This window comes from Colossoma macropomum, unplaced genomic scaffold, assembly GCF_904425465.1.
Source record: "Colossoma macropomum unplaced genomic scaffold, Colossoma_macropomum, whole genome shotgun sequence".
NCBI classification, from domain to species: Eukaryota; Metazoa; Chordata; class Actinopteri; order Characiformes; family Serrasalmidae; genus Colossoma; species Colossoma macropomum.
The window spans coordinates 11,527,141-11,544,836 of record NW_023494788.1 but is presented as its reverse complement, the minus strand read 5'-3'; the positions used below and the strand labels follow the sequence as shown (position 1 = coordinate 11,544,836).

Sequence of the window (17,696 nt, the reverse complement as noted above, 5' to 3'; positions counted from 1 at the left end):
GCAAGGCATAGTAATCAACAGCGTGTTCTGGTAGAGCGGATGTTGAAGATGATGTGGTTTTAGTCATTTCTGAGGTACGTCATTTGCAGATCCATTGAATGCAGTTAAATTTAAATTAGAATAGTGCTTCTGTGACAGGCATAGCTATTGATGCTTGAACAAGTACTATTGATTTTTTTGTAAAAGAACTTACATAATTATGTTTAGTTCCCCCTCTGGCAATATGTTAACTTGCCTAGACTGCAGGGTCTTGTACAGGATCTGCCGGCAGTTTTGTTATGGTATTCCTTAATAATTACCTGTATTACATGGTATATTTATAGTTAGGGTTGAGATGTAACAGAACAGAAGTATTGGAAATGCGAATACTGATATTATATACCTACATTAATTCCCTGTCACGTTCAGTTCATATTAAAACATTATTCATGTTGTTTAGTCCATGTTAAAAGACAGTATTCAGAATACGGTTACTAAGTAGGTTTTTAGTAGAATACTTACCCATTAAACAGAAAGCCTTACATGAAACACCACAGATGTTTGTCTGTGAACTGTTTATTAACTATAAACACACTCATTAGATGCATTCTAGGAACTAATCAAACTCGAGCTTCTTTGCAAACAGAAGTTCCTCCTAAAGCATGAGTGGACTGATAAATCAGTGTGATGAGCCAGTTTTTTATCTCAGTGTTGCTGGACTCTTTGGAGGGATGATGCAGCTGAATATTTTCCTCAGTGGTGGACATGTTCGACTTTACATTGAACAGTTTATGTTTAGAGGGGCTGTGACAACTCATATAATCATATCTTTTGTGTTTATTATATCTTTTAACATAATATCTTATGATTGTCCCCTGCTGTATTTACAAAAAGGCAGGCAGCAGTCTGAATTATGAATTTTTCCTGAAACATATTAACAGAAGAAAAACATAAATAAAACTTAGTCAGAAACAGTGTGAATGTAGTAAAAGTTTTTCCATTGTGCTATATCAAAATGTATTCTATATTAGGTGTGATTATCATTATTGTGCTAAATTACATCACAGTATTTCACAATATGTTTCATTGCAAAGAGTGCATAATTAGTTCTGTTTAATTGGAGTAGGTGCAGCGCAGCGTGAGAAACACTGAATAAAATCCTTGTACTCACTGGTTTTATAGTGTATTTTTATATTCTGTTTTATCTGTTCCAGCCAAGCAGATGATAGTAATAATAAATGTTATGATGTATTGTGTATCGTGAAATTTGTTTGCCTTATCGCCCACCTTTATTCTGACTGTATTAGCTATTATTAACTCATTTAAAATCAGTGCATGGCATGTAAAGACATGCTCAAAAGAGGAATTCAGTAAACGGCTTCTTCACAAACATTGACGTTCCTCCTATAGCCTGAGTAGATTGATGAATTACTGTGATGAGCATGTTGTTAATCTTGGCGTTACCAATGTTTTTTTGAAGGGTGATTGAACAGAACAGTCTCCTCAGTAGTGGACATGCTTACTAGTGATATGCTTAGCATCATTCTGGACTGATTGCATGCATTAAGTTACATACACCAGCCAACCACTTTATTAAGTGCACCTACTTGTATCTACACTCATTGTCCATTATATCACCTCCACTTACCATATAGGTGCACTTTGTAGTTCTACAATTAAATAGTTTAGTCCATCTGTTTCTCTTTTCTCTGCATACTTTTTTTAGCCCCCTCTTGCCCTGTTCTTCAATGATCAGGACTACCACAGAGCAGGTATTATTTGGGTGGTGGATCATTCTCAGCACTACAGTGGCAGTGTTGGTGTGTGTTGTGCTGGTAGGAGTGGATCAGACACAGCAGTGCTGCTGGAGGTTTTAAACACCTCAGTGTCACTGCTGATGTGTTTAAAAACTCCAGCAGCAAATTGATATAAAAGTAGGTAGTCTGCGGACCAAAAAAATCCAGCCAGCAGGGTCTTGTGGGCAGCGTTGTGTGACCGCAGGTCAAGGACTAGAGGATGACTAACATAACCTGTACAGCAACAGATGAGCAATTGTTGAGCATTTTGTGACTTCTTTTAAATAAGTGAATTTTTCATGAAACATATTAATAGAAGAATTATGAGAAGAAAGCTGCCAACCAGTAACAGCGTGGAACAGTGTGTAATTAAGTTACAACAGTTAATTTCCATGTGCCTCATCAATATGTATTCTGAATATCTTAATTTTTTGTGGAAGTTAAATACATTAGGTAGGTTCAGCCTTTACTACTGTTTCAGAGTATTCTGCCCAATACTGCATATAGCACAGTTTTCAGTGTTCAGTCATCACTACTTTTTCTGTCCAGTTCTATTCAGATCCACTGTTCAGTGTTTGTCCTAGTGTCAGTTGCATTCCAGACAAATAAATAAAAAAGTTGTTTGCAGAAAAGCATCGAGCTTCCATTTCAGAGCGGAAGTGCTGATGGCAGCTCAGTGCTGCAGCAGACCTGTCTGATATCATCACCTGGAACAAGGACTAGACTGTATGAGCCTCTCCAAAAACACAGGCATGTATTAGTGAATGCATATGTGTACAGTGGGAGGAAGTGAGTTTACCAGGCCTCTGAGTATGTGTGTGTGTGTATGTGTGTGTGAGTGAGAGAGAGAGAGAGAAAGAGAGAGAAAGAGCCAGTGTGTCAGCAGGGTTCTGGAGTGTCAGACATTAAGGACATCTGTTACTATCCCCTAGCACACTGTCTCTCGCTCTCTCCCTGTGTTTCACCCACTCACCCCTGTGACATGCTATTTCAGAAACACGCTTCCGTTCCATGCAGTCACACTCCCCCAGCAGACCAGACCACCTTTTCTGAGCTGAGCAGCACTGTCCGTGTCTTTATCACGTTTTTTTTTAACTAAGGAAGAACTGCATTAAACGCACATCATGATTTCCTCACAGAAATCCACCAGAGATAAGACAGGTGAAGGTGGTTTGTCCTCATATTATATTGTATTATTTACAGCTGTCAGTTAACATTTCCTAGTTTGCCCCTTCAGACTATCTGTAGAAATTCAGGCTGAATCCCAGCTGCTCATGCTCTGTGTGTTGACATAATATAATGCACAGTTGTAGCCCTCTTGTTTAAATATGGCTATTAAGGAGATACTTTTAGCAGACTACGCTGAACAGTGCTCACAGGAGACCCACGGACAAGTCAACGAGCAGCAAACTAACAAAAGCAACAGCGAAGTGGAAAAAAAACAGATCCTCTTGATAGCTGTGTGAATGAGAGTCAGAAGAAGAGGCTAGAACCACTGACCGTACATATGATATGATTGATAGATTTACAGTCATTGGTTGTAACTTGTCATACAGCCACTGCTGCTCTCACTAGGTGTTAGTGACTGTGTGCAGTCTATACAAATCACATGAACCCTGTGTTCACATGCTGAAAATATTATTGAATTATTAAAAGCAATAAATGCACTCTGATGAGGACTATTTTGTCCACTCATAGTCTTTCCTTAGGGTCACATTTGAGCAAATAAAACATGCAATTCATCATGTTTACTTTTACTTTAATCATCTGACAACCTTAATCGTATTTTATAATATTATTATATGTAATGGTAAATAGACAATACACACAATGCTGCAGGCATTTGGGGGAGGGGGATTTTTATATGTGAACATTCTCTCATAAATATATATATTTATGAGAGAATGATTTCTTGTTTTGCTCTTTCCTGTGCTTTGTACTGCTGCAGTAGAAGAATTTCCCTCTGGAATTAATAAAGTAATCTATATGTGTATATATATATATATATATGTTTGTGTGTGTGTGTGTGTGTGTGTGTTTTATAGCTCCTAAAATACTCTCACCATAATTACATACCCAGGGATTCTGTTCAAAATTAGTTCTGATTTATGATTTAGGCTGAAATATAGATCAAGAGTTGGGTGAATGGACGTGTGTTTGATTGATGGCAGAAGAGAACGCTGGAAAGGGGGAATAAGGGAGAATAAGGGCGCAGACGGGCTAAAGCTAGGCTGCATTTCAGTACTTTCTTTAATGTGCCCTTGCCAACTTTTACTCACCGCTCGGACATGGGTCACACCTTCATTACACAAGTGGCCACCCATTACAAGTGGGGAGAGGAATGTTGCTATGGCTTCCAAACAGCTCTATTTTTTTTCAGTTTTCAAAAGAGAACTGCATCCGATCGCAGTGATTTCTAGGCAGGTTTTGTTGACGTTAGTGTTCACTCAATCCCTTACCCTCGCAAGGGTTCATCTAATAAACTTCACTTGAGCTAATAAAGTAATGGAATGGCCTTTAAGATGGCGTCAGGGATCCCCTGAGGGGAAATGAGGAGGCCAAGTGGACAAGGACTTGTTAAAAATGGTATTGTAACCAGCAGCTAGGGAAAAGAAAGGACAGGAGCAGATACGTACATCATAACATGACGTCCTTTAATGTGAAGCCCCAGAGTTACACTGGATCCTCAGGCTTTACCACTTTCTCTGACATGAGCCACTGAATGGCCATAACTTTGAACATCATGATGATAGAGTCCCATACTCGTGTCCTGCACACGTTCTTCATGTCACACTCACATTCTCCATTCTCTCTCTTCTGTTCCCAAGCTATATCGTGTCATTTTTTCCCCAACTGTCTTCACATCTCTCTCTCTCTCTGTCCGTCTCTCTTCTCTCTCCTATCTCTCTCTCCCTCTCCACTCTCCTCTACCTGTGTCACTCAGCTTCTTTTGATGTGAGCTCTCTTTGCTTTTTGCCCTGTTCATTTTGCCTCCTTTAAAAGGAATCTGTCTTTAAGCTAGAATGAAAAATGACACTTTCTCACACGCTCTCCATCACTGTCCTGCTGCGTTTGACTGTTTGTGTGTGTGTATGTGTGTGTGTGTTTCATACCTGAAATGATACTGCAGAAATAACAGAGTGTTTTGTTGTTTCCAAAAACAAGGTGTTCTCTTTCACTGTCAACTCTATCTGTGCACGCTTTCCTCCTTCCATGCTGTCTCTCTCTGTCTCATTGAACTTTATGTACCTTCTCCTTTCCTCTTTCGTCTTTATTCATGTAATTGTGATCCAGACTTCCTCTTATATTTTATACACTTGATTTCATTTGCTTCAATTCAATAATGCTTCATAGGCATGAAGGTTGTGTTATTGCCACAGCAATTACCATAAACAAATACAGAGAAATAGAACGAGAGAAAACTTAGTTACAAGATTATTAATCATCAGCAAAGAAAAAAGACCCTAGAGGGAGTTTCTTTTGTTATTGTTTATTTAATAATACATTTGAGTCTTGCATTCTCGGTTGAGATGTTGCAGATTTCCTTACACAATATACTTCTAATTGAATCATAAAGGAACCGTTTTGAGCAGGGTTGTGCGCGTTTGAGTCTACACGTCAACGTTTTCCTCCATTTTCAGTTGATAAGGTAAGGTAAGATGCCAGTTAGGCTTCCCGTTACCTATTTGATGATAGTTACTTGGGGGGGTGGCAGGCAAATAAGAGGTGCTTTCCAGAAAAATAAAAAAGAAGTGTCAGCATGTTGTGAGCACAGGAGAACGTGCCACAGGCATTGCCTAACCTGTCAACCTGTAGCCCTCTGTTGTTGTTAGGCTGGATAGCTTTTTTAGCAACTTTGATGGAACTTGAGTATCCTTCAGTTAAGCCAAGAGTCTGTGCAAGGCTGCAGCACAGCTTTATCTGTTTGGAAAGCACAACCACAGTAAAAAAACATGCTGTCTTGAGTTGCTATAGATTATTTTGAAGCAAGAAAGTATATCAAGGCTGTTGTATGACATGAACTGCACATTAAAGCCACGGATGGTGCGTTTTCTGTTTAGTATATTAGTACATATTTTAGTTTTCATTTGGTTCAGTTGGTTCTAGTTTGGTTGGGTCAGATGTTTTAAGGTATGTAGTTGTCCAGTGTTTTTTTGCTGATTTTCACCAAGTCGTTGAGAAGTAAGACCTGTCTTGCATTTCAACATTGTTTTTCATCTTATCATATTGACCTTGCCATTTTCTCTTGGGGTATATCTTCATAGCTATTCTATTACTGTAGTGTAAGTGAGGTTTTCTACACACTTGGTTCTTCAAGGGGTCTTTAGTGAAGAGTTTCTTTAGTAAAGAAAATGGTTCTATACAGAATTAGGAACAATCAAAGAACTCTTTGCATGACTAATAGGGTTCTTTGCATCGTGAAAGGCAAATGCAAAGAACGCTTTAATCATGCAAAGTGTTCTTTGAGTGTTTATGATTCTATATAGAACTGTTTTCTTTACTAATAAACGCTTGAAGAACCCTTTGTGATCTATTGCTTTCCAAACCCCCCAAAGGGGCGGACAGAGCCATTTACAAGCCAGAACAATTGCATATTTTAAAATACCTGAAGCTACAATATTCAAGGTTTTTTTTTTTGTTTATTTTTTTTGTTTTGTGGAGAACCCTCTGGTGGAAATGTGTAATTGCATGCAACATGTTGAAAAAACATTTTGTAGCGTCGGCTGTGCTTTGGACCCCTTCTCCAAGAGTATGAACTTTGACGTTTGTAAACATGTTGAAAGAGTATTCAAAGAGAAGAGAAGCAAAACCTTGTGAAGGACTTCTTAGAAAGTAAGTGAAGTATCTATTGTTGGCATCATATCTTCATCACTGTGATGTTGGTTTTGTATTTGAGACCTAAACATTGAGCCAAACCGCTATTTTGAGCCTAATGCCTAAAGACATATGTTGTGGTCTGCAAAATCCCACCCAGTGGCTCTGACTTTTCAGTTACTATTTCAGGTTTTACCGGGTGACTCGCAGCAGTGCACGGACACCATATTTTAGCGTTCTGTATTATTTTATAACTGTGAAAATTTGCTACGTTCAAACAGGGTTTGTGTTGAAAACCGGTCCATCTGTTATAAATGATGATACAACTTTATTTTCTCCTATTGACTTGCTAGGTTAGCCAGATGAAGGGCTGCACGGATAACAACAATAAAAAAGGGCAGTCACTTGTTCATATCACTTATTTAGGCTAGCCTAGCTGTAGACGTTCGCATTGAAAAATCTCTTCCTCAATGTCCCCTCCTCCCCTGCTACGTGGCTTCTTGTGTAACGTAGATGCTACACACTCAGTCATGAGGCTAAACTGATGAGGTCATGCTAACTGCAGTACTGAAACAGAGGTCTAATTTTCTGGGCTTCTTCATTTGTTCCTAACCTTGGTAACCTTGTATTGAAGTGAATGAGCTTTGTTTTCTATACAAATCCACTTGGTCTTTTCTGAAGGGGATTGAAATGGTTGTAAATAAAATGTTTGTGTGTGGTGAACACATCTCCATGTTCAAGCTGATCATGTCATTGTGTCCCACTGGACAGAGAGAGAGAGAGAGAGAGAGAGAGAGAGAGACAGAGACAGAGAGAACAAGAACGCACTGGTTCTACAGTTGCTCTGCCATCCTTCCCCTGGGTACGGACACACACACAAACACACACACAGGGCTCTGGCAGATGGCAAATCTCTCTCCCTGAGGAATCAACAACTTACTCGTTTTCTCCCTCACTCGTTTTCTCCCTCACTCTTTCCCTGCCTGGCCTTCTTCCTGCATGTCTGATCCCTTTTTTCTCCCCACTAGTCCTTTCTTTAACAGACAGCAGACAGAGGCACCACCATGGGCACTTTGCATCTCCTCTCTCTGTTATTCATTTCTGTCTGTCATATCTCTCTCTCCCTCTCTCTCTCCCTCTCTCTCTCCTCTCTCTCTCTCTCTCTCTCTCTCTCTCTTCTCTTACTCTCTCTTACCCAACACGCCCTTTCCCTAACCTTTCCCTACCCTGTCTTTCTCTCTCACTACCATTTTACTGTGTCTCGCATTGCTCTCACACTGCATTGCTCCCCTGCTCTCTTCCTCTCTGCCACTCTCTTCCACCCTCTCTCTCTTTCTCCCTCACCTCTCTCTCTCTCTCTCTCTCTCTCTCTCTCTCTCTCTCTCTCTCTCTCTCTCTCTCACACACCCTCTCACACCTCTAATCCCTTCCTCTCTCTCTTACTTGGATAAACTATTTTGGCCACTTATACCATATAGGTTAATTATGTACAGATGTACATTGACGTTTGTCACCCTCTACCTCGTTCATTGTTGGTCACTTTCTGACCACAGTACCACTACTGACCAAATATTATTTGTGTGGTGATTTCCACCTTGTCATGTTTCTGGAAGTGGAATGGTAGTGTATGTTGCTGGGGTGTTGGTGGGGTTTTTACAAAGTTTTTACGCTGTTAGTTTAAGAGTGGTTCACCACCCAAACCTGACCAATGATTAGGGGTCAGGTTCCCAACCCTGGTTCCTAACCCCTGCCCGGCCCATTGTAATGTTTTTCCTGCTCCCAACACACTTGATCCAACTAAGCAGTTAATTTAAGTGGGTGTTTTAGAGCAGGAAAACAGAAGAATATGCGGGGCAGGAGGTACTCCAGGAAGCTCCAGGTGTTACTCCAAGGTTGGGTAACACTGGACTAGAGGTTGGCTAAAACAAATGCACTGACTTTCTCTCTGTCTCTCTCTCCCTCCCTCCCTACTGTCTCTGTCTCTCTCGGTTTCTCTCTCTCCCCTTGCTCTTTCTCTGTCTCTCTTCCTCTTAGTTCTCTCTCCCTCTGTCTCCAGCCCTCTCTCTCTCTCTCTCTCTCTCTCTATCTCTCTCACTCCCCCCCCCTCACTCACTCACTCACTCTTCCCTCTCTGCATCTCTCTATCCTTCTCCGCTTTTCCCCTCTCTGTGTAATTAACAAGGTTTCAGTAACAAACCTTTGGGCTTTGGAGTTGCCATGGTTACCTGTCCATCCATACTGTTTTGTGTGGTTGGTATGAGTGTCTGTGTGTTCGTGTGTGTTGATGTGTGCCTGAATTTGGAGATGTTTGATATGTGTTTTTTTTTTGTTTTTTGTTTTTTGTTTTTTTTAATGTCCATGTCTTCGTCCAGATGTATGATGAGGTCACGCTGTGAAGAGCATTTTGGTTTTACTTGCATTACATGGCTTTTATTATGCTGTGTGTAAAGGTATTGCTCATTACATGGTTTATTGCCTGTGTGCAGGGATCTAATGAATTTCAAATGAGAGACATTTAATCAACTATCAAATTGCTCATTTGTAATGTAGCCACACAGTCTGGCCATAAAGCATTATTCACACACAGACCTCCTCTGGCTTTGCACTCTAACTCAGAGGCAAATCTGCTCTGTGTCTTAGTGGGAGACCACCAATGCCTGTTTGCTAGTATTATGATGGTGGTCAAGGACTCGTCTAGATTGTATTACCTTTATTATTCCTCGTGTATTTGTTCTGATTAACATCAGTTCTGTTTGCAGCACTACATGGTGCCTATATCGTGTGTATTGTAGCTTTAAGGTCTCAGCAGTTTACTGTGTTGATACTCGACTCAACAGACAGATGAATGAGAACCTGAGTATACTGTTAAGAACTCTTGCTGTCCACAGAACATTCAGAATGACCCACTAACGTGATAAAATTTGCACAGTTTTCCCTTAAATGATCATTTTTGACATGATTGATTTTTTATTCCCGCTGTTTTTAGTACACTTCGTGAAATGGCTGATTTTTGTTATTTAGTTTATTATTAGAATGGAATGTCAGGTTGTATAAGTGAGATTGTAAAAAGTTTTATAGAAGAAAAAAAATCTACATCTAACTACACTTATTTGCTTGACCCCTTTTCATTGCAATGTGTTGATTATCAGTCACCTCACTGTATTTTGAGTAGACCACTTATCCACTAATATCATAGATGTCCATGCATCTTTCAGATTTTCCTGATATATCACGTAGTGACCCTGCCATTCATCCCATCTGGCCAGAAAGTGTCCAGTCACGTCCTCAGTGAGTCACAGGGGGCACGTGGTGCAGCTGGGGGGTCCTGAATCCCAGCTGGAGAGCACAGCTCTGCACTGCTAAGCTGTGCTTTTACCAAGCGCACCCTCTGGGGGAACATGAGCCTTATCTGAGCTTTTTCTGTGCCTAAGGCAGCATTCACACTGAGAACACAAACACCGCTCCACCAAACAGTATGACGAGATTTGAGGGACGAGCAGTCCATTGCTAATGAAACATCAGTTGTAAGATGGCTAAGAGAGTTAACTAAGAAAGACAGCTAGCTGAATAATTCAGAAATACATATGGACTTTGTGGAGCCTGCAGGTTAATCTGGGGCAGTGTAGGAATACAACCACTGTCAACTTTCTCAGAAACAGCTGAAGTTGCCCAGGCTGTTCTCTGACAGATCTGACCAGTGTTTTTTAAGCAGTGTTGTATCATATTTCTGTCTGTTTTTTTTTTTTCTTTGTTCAAACTTAGATAGATTTTTAATATAACACTGCATTTTTGTATCATGCAAACGTTTTAATTATTTGGCAGTGTTCCCTGAAATTTTAAGAAAATTTTTTTTAGATTAACAGTGGCTTATTATTCTGCAGAACTACATTTAATCACTTAAAATTTAAAGATAGTAGTAATCTGTCACTGAAGACACTGTGGTCAGGGGTCAGTCTTGCATTATTTGCCAGCTGCCCTCTACCCTGTTCGTCACTGGTCAGCTTCTGACCAAAGGACAGCTGCTGACCATATATTATTGGGGGGGTGAACCGTTCTCAGCACTGAGGTGACAATGACATGGTATTTACACATAGGGTTTTTACACATCTGGGTCACAGCTGGTTAGAGCATGGGAACCAGCCAATACTGACCATTGATGAAGGGCTAAAATGCATGGAACGTCAGCAGTCATCAATGCACTTCATTGTACACCAGCAAGGTGGACTTGTAAGGTAGGGGCTTCTAATAAAGTGGCCTGTGTGTGTATATTGAATTCAGTCAAAATCTATACTAATTTATTATGCAATAATGCTCAGCTCTAGTTGAATAACTGCTATGCTTCAGTTTTTCTTGCAGCTGTATATGGTGCTATTAAATGCAGTGCTTTTTGAATTAACAAAGTGCTTTGTTTGGGGAAAAATAAGAGCAAATATCGACCAAAGAAAGCATTGACAGATTTTTCGCCCGCATCACTCAGCCTAACTCTTACAAATGCTTAGTTTTTCATTTCAACTGGCTCTCTCACATTCCATGTTTCTATTTCTCAAAAGTTGTCTGAATTGTCATACTGCTGGCATTGATCACTGAATTATTCCTGTCTTGAAGGCTTTTCTGAGTCTGGTGCATGGCATTTGGTAATTTGAGAACGATGATACAGATTCCTGAAATGAAAAAGACTAATAATTAGGTCAGCACAAGCAGAAGGTTAGTCAAGATATATTCTTAATCCTTAATCTTAAAGAAATGGTTAAAGAAAATTAAATTTGTCCAATTAAGCTGGGTCTTGTTTGGTGTCCGGTTATTGTTTCTGTAGTGTACCTCTAGAGCTACAAGGCTAACATTGCTAACAAACATTTGAAGTCATGAAATCTTGCCTAGAACTTCTTTCAACCAGCTCATCCAGGTCTTCATTAAGATCATGCAGACTTGTCCATGTAGTTTAGAACACAGTATGGTTTACTGTGAGCTATAACAATGAACAAAACATCACAGTGTAGTTGAACACAGTAAGCAGCCATTTTAGATAACGTGTTGTCCCGTGCATGTATGTTACGCAGATATATGGACGCTACAGATATGTTATAATTATATAATTTCTTTGTATATTTTTGCGAATAACTGTTAATTTTGAGTTTTCAAACTGAAGACAAATGTCAGTAAATAGAAGCACCAATAATCACAAATGTAATCTAGCATTCATATCTCCACGTGAATGTGAAGGGGCGTCACATTCTGCAGGGAAGGCAGAATTCGGCCCAACACTAGTGTAAATTGGTTGTCTGGTGTGTTCAGCTACATAATAAAGTTCTGTTCACTTTTTTAGTTCAGGGTTAGTAATACTGTGTCCTAAACCATATTGGCAAGTCTTTGCAACCTTAAAGGGGAATTCCTCAGATTTTCCTCAGATTTTCCAAGATTTCTGCATAATTCCAACGTTAATATATGAACAAGTCATTCGGAGTAGTTTCATGTAAAATGCTCTGTTCTAGAGAAACTTACTAAGTCAGAATTATTCACAGTGGTGGTGACAGGAACCAGATGCCTGAAGCATTCAATGCCTCTAAAAGCTCCATCACAGAAAGTTATTACATGAAATGGTTATGAATACTCTGCCGGATGTCTGTTTTATTATAGTTTTTGAGATAAAGTTCTGCCCTAAGGCATATTTTTTAATCCACTCATGGAGTAGAGGTACATATAAAGGGGTGTAAGGCAAAAGAGTTCCCCATATTTTTTTTACTTTCTTTTTTTTTTTTTTAAGATTTTTTTAATCAGATTTACCACTGTTCTCTGTTATCTGTCTACATAGAAAAACTCAGAAGACATGTAGGTTCACTGTTAGTTTTGGATAATAAATAAAATGGCTATATTTGCATTGCAGACATTGTGACCCCTGGTTCCTCTCACCACCACCTCTCACCAAGAAATCCAAGGCAGTAAATGTATTTACAATTAATTAATTCACATCAAACCTCTCTGAATGACCTCTTTACAGCTCAACAGCTTAATTAGGCAGAGAAATCTGTGGAGTTTCTGTTTAATAAAGACCTGGATGCTGTTTGAATGGGTCGAGAGAAATTTTTGGGGATGTATTTGCAGAAAAAATTTGGGTGACTGTTGATCTGTAGTGTTTATTAGGAACATTAGCCTTGTAGCTTCAGTGCTAAACTAAGCAAAAACACTTTTGATAACATGTCTCACCTGATCAATTACAGTCGTTCTACCAAAGAATGGTTAAAGAAGAATAAAGTTAATGTTTTGGAATGGCCAAGTCAAAGTCCTGACCTTAATCCTATAGAAATGTTGAGGAAGGTCTGAAGCAAGCAGTTCATGGGAGGAAACCCAACATAACGGAGTTGAAGCTGTTTTGTATGAAGTAATGAGCTGAAATTCTACCAAGCTGATGTGCAGGACTGATCAACAGTTACCGGAAACGTTTAGTTGCAGTTATTGCTGCACAAGAGGGTGAAAGCGAAGGTTCACATACTTTTGTCACTCACTAATATGTTGGATCATTTTCGTTAATAAATAAATGACCAAGTCTAATATTTTTGTCTCATTTGTTTAATTTGGTTCTCTTTATCTACTATTAGGACTGAAAATCTGAAGTTTTAGGTCAAATTTATACATAAATATAGAAAATTCTAAAGGGATCATAAACTTGCAAGCACCACTGTACATATGAGGTAAGTGGAATATTGTGTAATTTTTTTATTTGCAGCCAGACCATTCCTTTAAGCTGAGGGTCATCGGATCTTGTACCTCTTTCTTTCCTTGACACAGGAATCGCATCATTGTTGTGCTGCTGGAGTTGGAAATCATTTTGAGTTCTTCCCTGAAAACTCTTTTGTTTTCTTTTTGTCATTTCAGCCAACAAGACCCTGCTGGGTGGAGGAGGGGGTGAGTCTCTTTTTTCATTATTTTCAAACAGGTAAATGAGTGAAAGAGAGATAAAAACTGTTCAAGCCCATCAGAGAAGAAGGGTGTTTGGGAAGAGAGGGATGAGAAAGTGAATGATGAGGATGAAGAGAGAAAGAGAGACACACAGCAGGAGGAATGGAGGGTGAGAGAGAGGGAAGAGAGATGAAGTGTGAGTGAGAAACAGAGCGAGGCAGTGTGTGTGTGTGCATGCTGCAGGAGCTGTTGTGAGCCTGGGGGCTTTACACTTCTGCCAAACTGAACATTAGATGTGTGTTTGTGTGGTGTGTGTGAGCACACACGCTGTTTAAGGAGCAAAAGAGTGGTTAGAGGCAGAATTAGACACACGCTGAACTCCCTGAGCGTCCACACAGTGAGACCTGTTACCTTCTGCTACACACACACACACACACACACACACACGATTACACGATCACACATTTACACTCTCTGTCTCATTCACATCCACACAGAGACCACCCTCCCAACCATACACACCACACACACACAGCCGCACACATATTATCAAGAGTGAGAGCCGCCTTAAGCATACATACACAATGTACAGTACTGTGTAAACGTCAGAGACCACCCCTCATTTATTTAGTTTTCAGTCGAAGCAGTGATTAAGTGCAAGTTATTCATTTTTCAGGAGATATTTCTGAGGAGATTAGAAATGGGAGAATTCACTTGCATTACAGAAGGAGAAAGTATATGGAAAATAAGTGAAACAACATGTTCAAATATTGATTTAAAGATATAGATGACATTGGGATTTCTAATAACTGTGCATGACCTGGTAGGCCTCCAAAACTGTCACCATTAAACAGTACTGAACCAAACAGTGCCTAAAGCTTTCATCTTTGAGAGATAGGAGAAAATCAAGCTCCACTGTTGCTTCAGAAAAATTCCATAGGTGTTTCTGTTCATCCTTCAACTGTGAGGAGACAACACGGGGTCTGACAGGATGTGGAGCTGTCAGTAAGTGCTTATGCTATGTTTATGTTGGCAGTAGATGTTTGACAACAATCTGGATATTCCATTGTTTTCAATGGAGCAGTGATGGAAAATTCTGCCCCTGCCAGCAGTGTACCACAGCGGTCAGTGCAACATTCTCTCATGAGTTCAGTTTTACTTTGTTTTGCCGTCAATCTTAGCGATAGAATAAACCAGAGGGCCTAGCATCCTCTGTCTTTTACCACTGCTAAAGCTCTCGTGATAATCCTCTATTTTCACCAGTGACTCTGTCACCGTGGTGTTTTCACAACAGTGTCAAAAAAGTTTTTTTTGTTTTGACAAAAAGAGAGTTGTCCATGGAAGTGTAAGCAGGCAATATTTTGAATGCTTATGACATTCTTACATGGTAGAAATAAAAATGCAAATAGCCTTTATTGTTAGGATGCTTGAATGCTTGTGTATGATATTTGTAATAAATCTGTCAGTAGACACCTGAGCCTGAATGAGAGCAACACTTTAGTCAGAGGAATCTATTTATAACTTATACGATTATCATGCAAATAATTCAGATTTTAATTTTGTTTACACTGGAAGCCAAAGTCATAAAGTGTATGCCATTGCAAAGCCATGTTTATGTATTAATTTGCTAAAGCCTAACCAAGAAAAATACTTTCATAATGATTGTTTCTCTGATATTTTCACCATAGTATGTTGGCACCAAACTAGCGGGTCAGCTCAGTGCAGCATTGTATTTTGATGTGAGCTCTAGTTTAAATAGACTTTTTAAGCTCATAACATGAATGCAAGGATCATGTTCTTTACTATGCAAGTTACGATTTTATAGTAACTCCTTTAAAGGCTTGAAATCTAAGTCTGTATTTCATTATTGGATCTTTAACCTATTAACCAGTTAGCTTGCAGAATGTGTCCAGTTATAATGAGAATATAACGTGTTAACTTGTGAAAGAGAGTCTGTTAGCAGCAGCCAGTGAGGTTCAACTGCTAGTTTTTCACCTGGTTGGATTTTATGAGCATGGATTTCAAGCAGTGATTAGGAAGCCACATTGTCCTCTGAAGCACTGCGCTTTCTTGGGGAATTTCATGCTTGTAAGATTCCTGTTTTTGCTGAACTTTCATCTCCACTAAGCTGTAGTGACAGCTCAAACTGCACGTAGTCCAAGAATCTCTCAGAAACATTTAACAGCACATAAAACAAAAACCAGAACGCCTAAAAAAAAAGTTCAACCACACTTTCTTTTACTTTGCTAGAAACAATAATGAATGATATTCCCAACAAGATATTTGTCCATAATCTTTAAAAGGAGGTGAATAACAGGTCAGTACAGTGCTGTTGACCTCAAATTATTGCAATATGTTTGAATAATAAATTAAATCATATCAATTATATTATATCAATTGCCCCTAGGTGTGAGTGTGTGTGTGTGACTGTGTATGTCTGTCTGCCCTGCGATGGACTGGCGACCTGTCCAGGGTGTATCCTGCCTTCCGCCCAATGACAGCTGGGATAGGCTCCAGCACCCCACCTCGACCCAGTAGGATAAGCGGTTTAGATGATGTATGTATGTAAATCATATCAGTGATTATTCAACAGTTAGTTCCAGCCATGCAAGCTGATTGGTTGAGAGGCGTTCTAACCGTGCTGATATTTCGCCATAACATACTGGGTTTTTCACAAACACTATCACTCCGCTAAGACGCCGTTGCTAAGCAACGAGTTTGACAGCTGTAGGACACGCTCAAGCCATTTGAACGTTTTTGCTTCTTGCTTTGCACAAACAGAAAATGGAAACTTTTAAGGTTACATTTGACCTACAGCTGATTTGGTCAAACTCTGAAGATGAGACTACACTAAATTCCCAAACTGTCATCACCACTGAGGAAGCTTTTCAGTCGGCAGCTGTGAGAGAAGAACACCTAAAGAACCTGGAATTAGCCAGAAATGAACCGAATACCATTCGCCAAACATGTAGTCTCATCTTCAGAGTCTGACCAAATCGGACTGAGCCATAAAACTACTGCAATAAAAAACAAAAAAAGCTTTCTCAGTGGTGATGACAGTTTCAGTGTCAATTTAGTGTAAGGAGCTGGAGAACGAACTGCTGGCTGTGCAGCGAGTGAGCGGAGTTCGTTACTCTGACGTACAACAAACTGCTTGTTAAGGAACTATAATTTGGCGGAAGGAATTGCTAACATTAAAACATTAAATGACACGTTTAATTTATTAATTTCTTACTTTAATTATTTAACTGTTGTATAAAAGCAATAGAACACTCTAGGTCGTGTGTTATCGTATATAACATCACGGGTGCTGTATTTCGTGATAACACACTCCCTCTCGCGTTTTATTGCTTAAATATTCCCATTTAACGGAATTTCCTGCTCTTTATAATTGGTATCAGTTGGGTTCTGTTACAGCTTCATCATTCTACACCCACTGCTTCATCATTCACTTATGCTCTAGGAACTGGCTTTGGTGATCTCCTACTGGATTTTGAGGTAGAGTTGTGACACACATGAAACACGTCAAGTTGGATAATAGCTTATGAATACATCTTCAATTTTTCTGCCTTTGAAATTGTTAACTTTTCTGAATTAGCTCTCTGTTTCGCCAAGGTAAATGGAAACCCTAAAGAGGAGGTGAGTCATGTGATAATAGCCTGCCTATTTGAATTGAGGTAGACAAGCACACTTTTATAATATCTGGCCCATTAGGAAGAAGCATGTTGTTTGAGACTTAAATGAGAGGAATATATTGAGAAGCCATCAAAGTTCAACTTCTACACCTGAAAACTTGGAGAAGAACCAGACTGGCACACTCTGCCATCATTCTCAGCTCACATGTAATCGTGTTTATGTCTTATTTATTTTTCCCTCAAACCCTTTGAAAACGCAAATAGGAATTTGAAGCTCAGTCTGAGTTAATTGATTATTTTTTCAAAAATTCTGACTCATCCTTCTATGGCTTAGTGGCTCATGGTATTTGTTATGACTAACTCAAGCTGTGATGTGCATAAAAGCAAAAGACAGTTGCTATTATCCTGGCCTTCATTTGTACCAGTGATGCCATTTCTCAGTGAATGATATGTGCAGTCTTCATTCGGGATCTGCATGGATTTAACAAGTTGCTAGTTAATTGTTCGAGATAACATAGTATTTGATAGTATTTGAATAGTGAAATCAACATTTGGGTATTCTTAACGATTATCTTCC

At 39.4% G+C, this 17,696-nt stretch overlaps 1 protein-coding gene across 2 annotated transcripts in view; it reads left to right on the top strand.

Moving 5' to 3' along the window:
* macrod1 (mono-ADP ribosylhydrolase 1) overlaps positions 1-17,696 on the top strand; it is a 115,528-nt gene that overhangs the window by 51,277 nt on the left and 46,555 nt on the right. For both annotated transcript variants that reach the window (XM_036568464.1, XM_036568465.1), the window contains exon 4: positions 13,461-13,490. In XM_036568464.1, the coding sequence (XP_036424357.1) occupies positions 13,461-13,490 (30 nt within the window). The remainder of the gene's footprint in view (positions 1-13,460; positions 13,491-17,696) is intronic.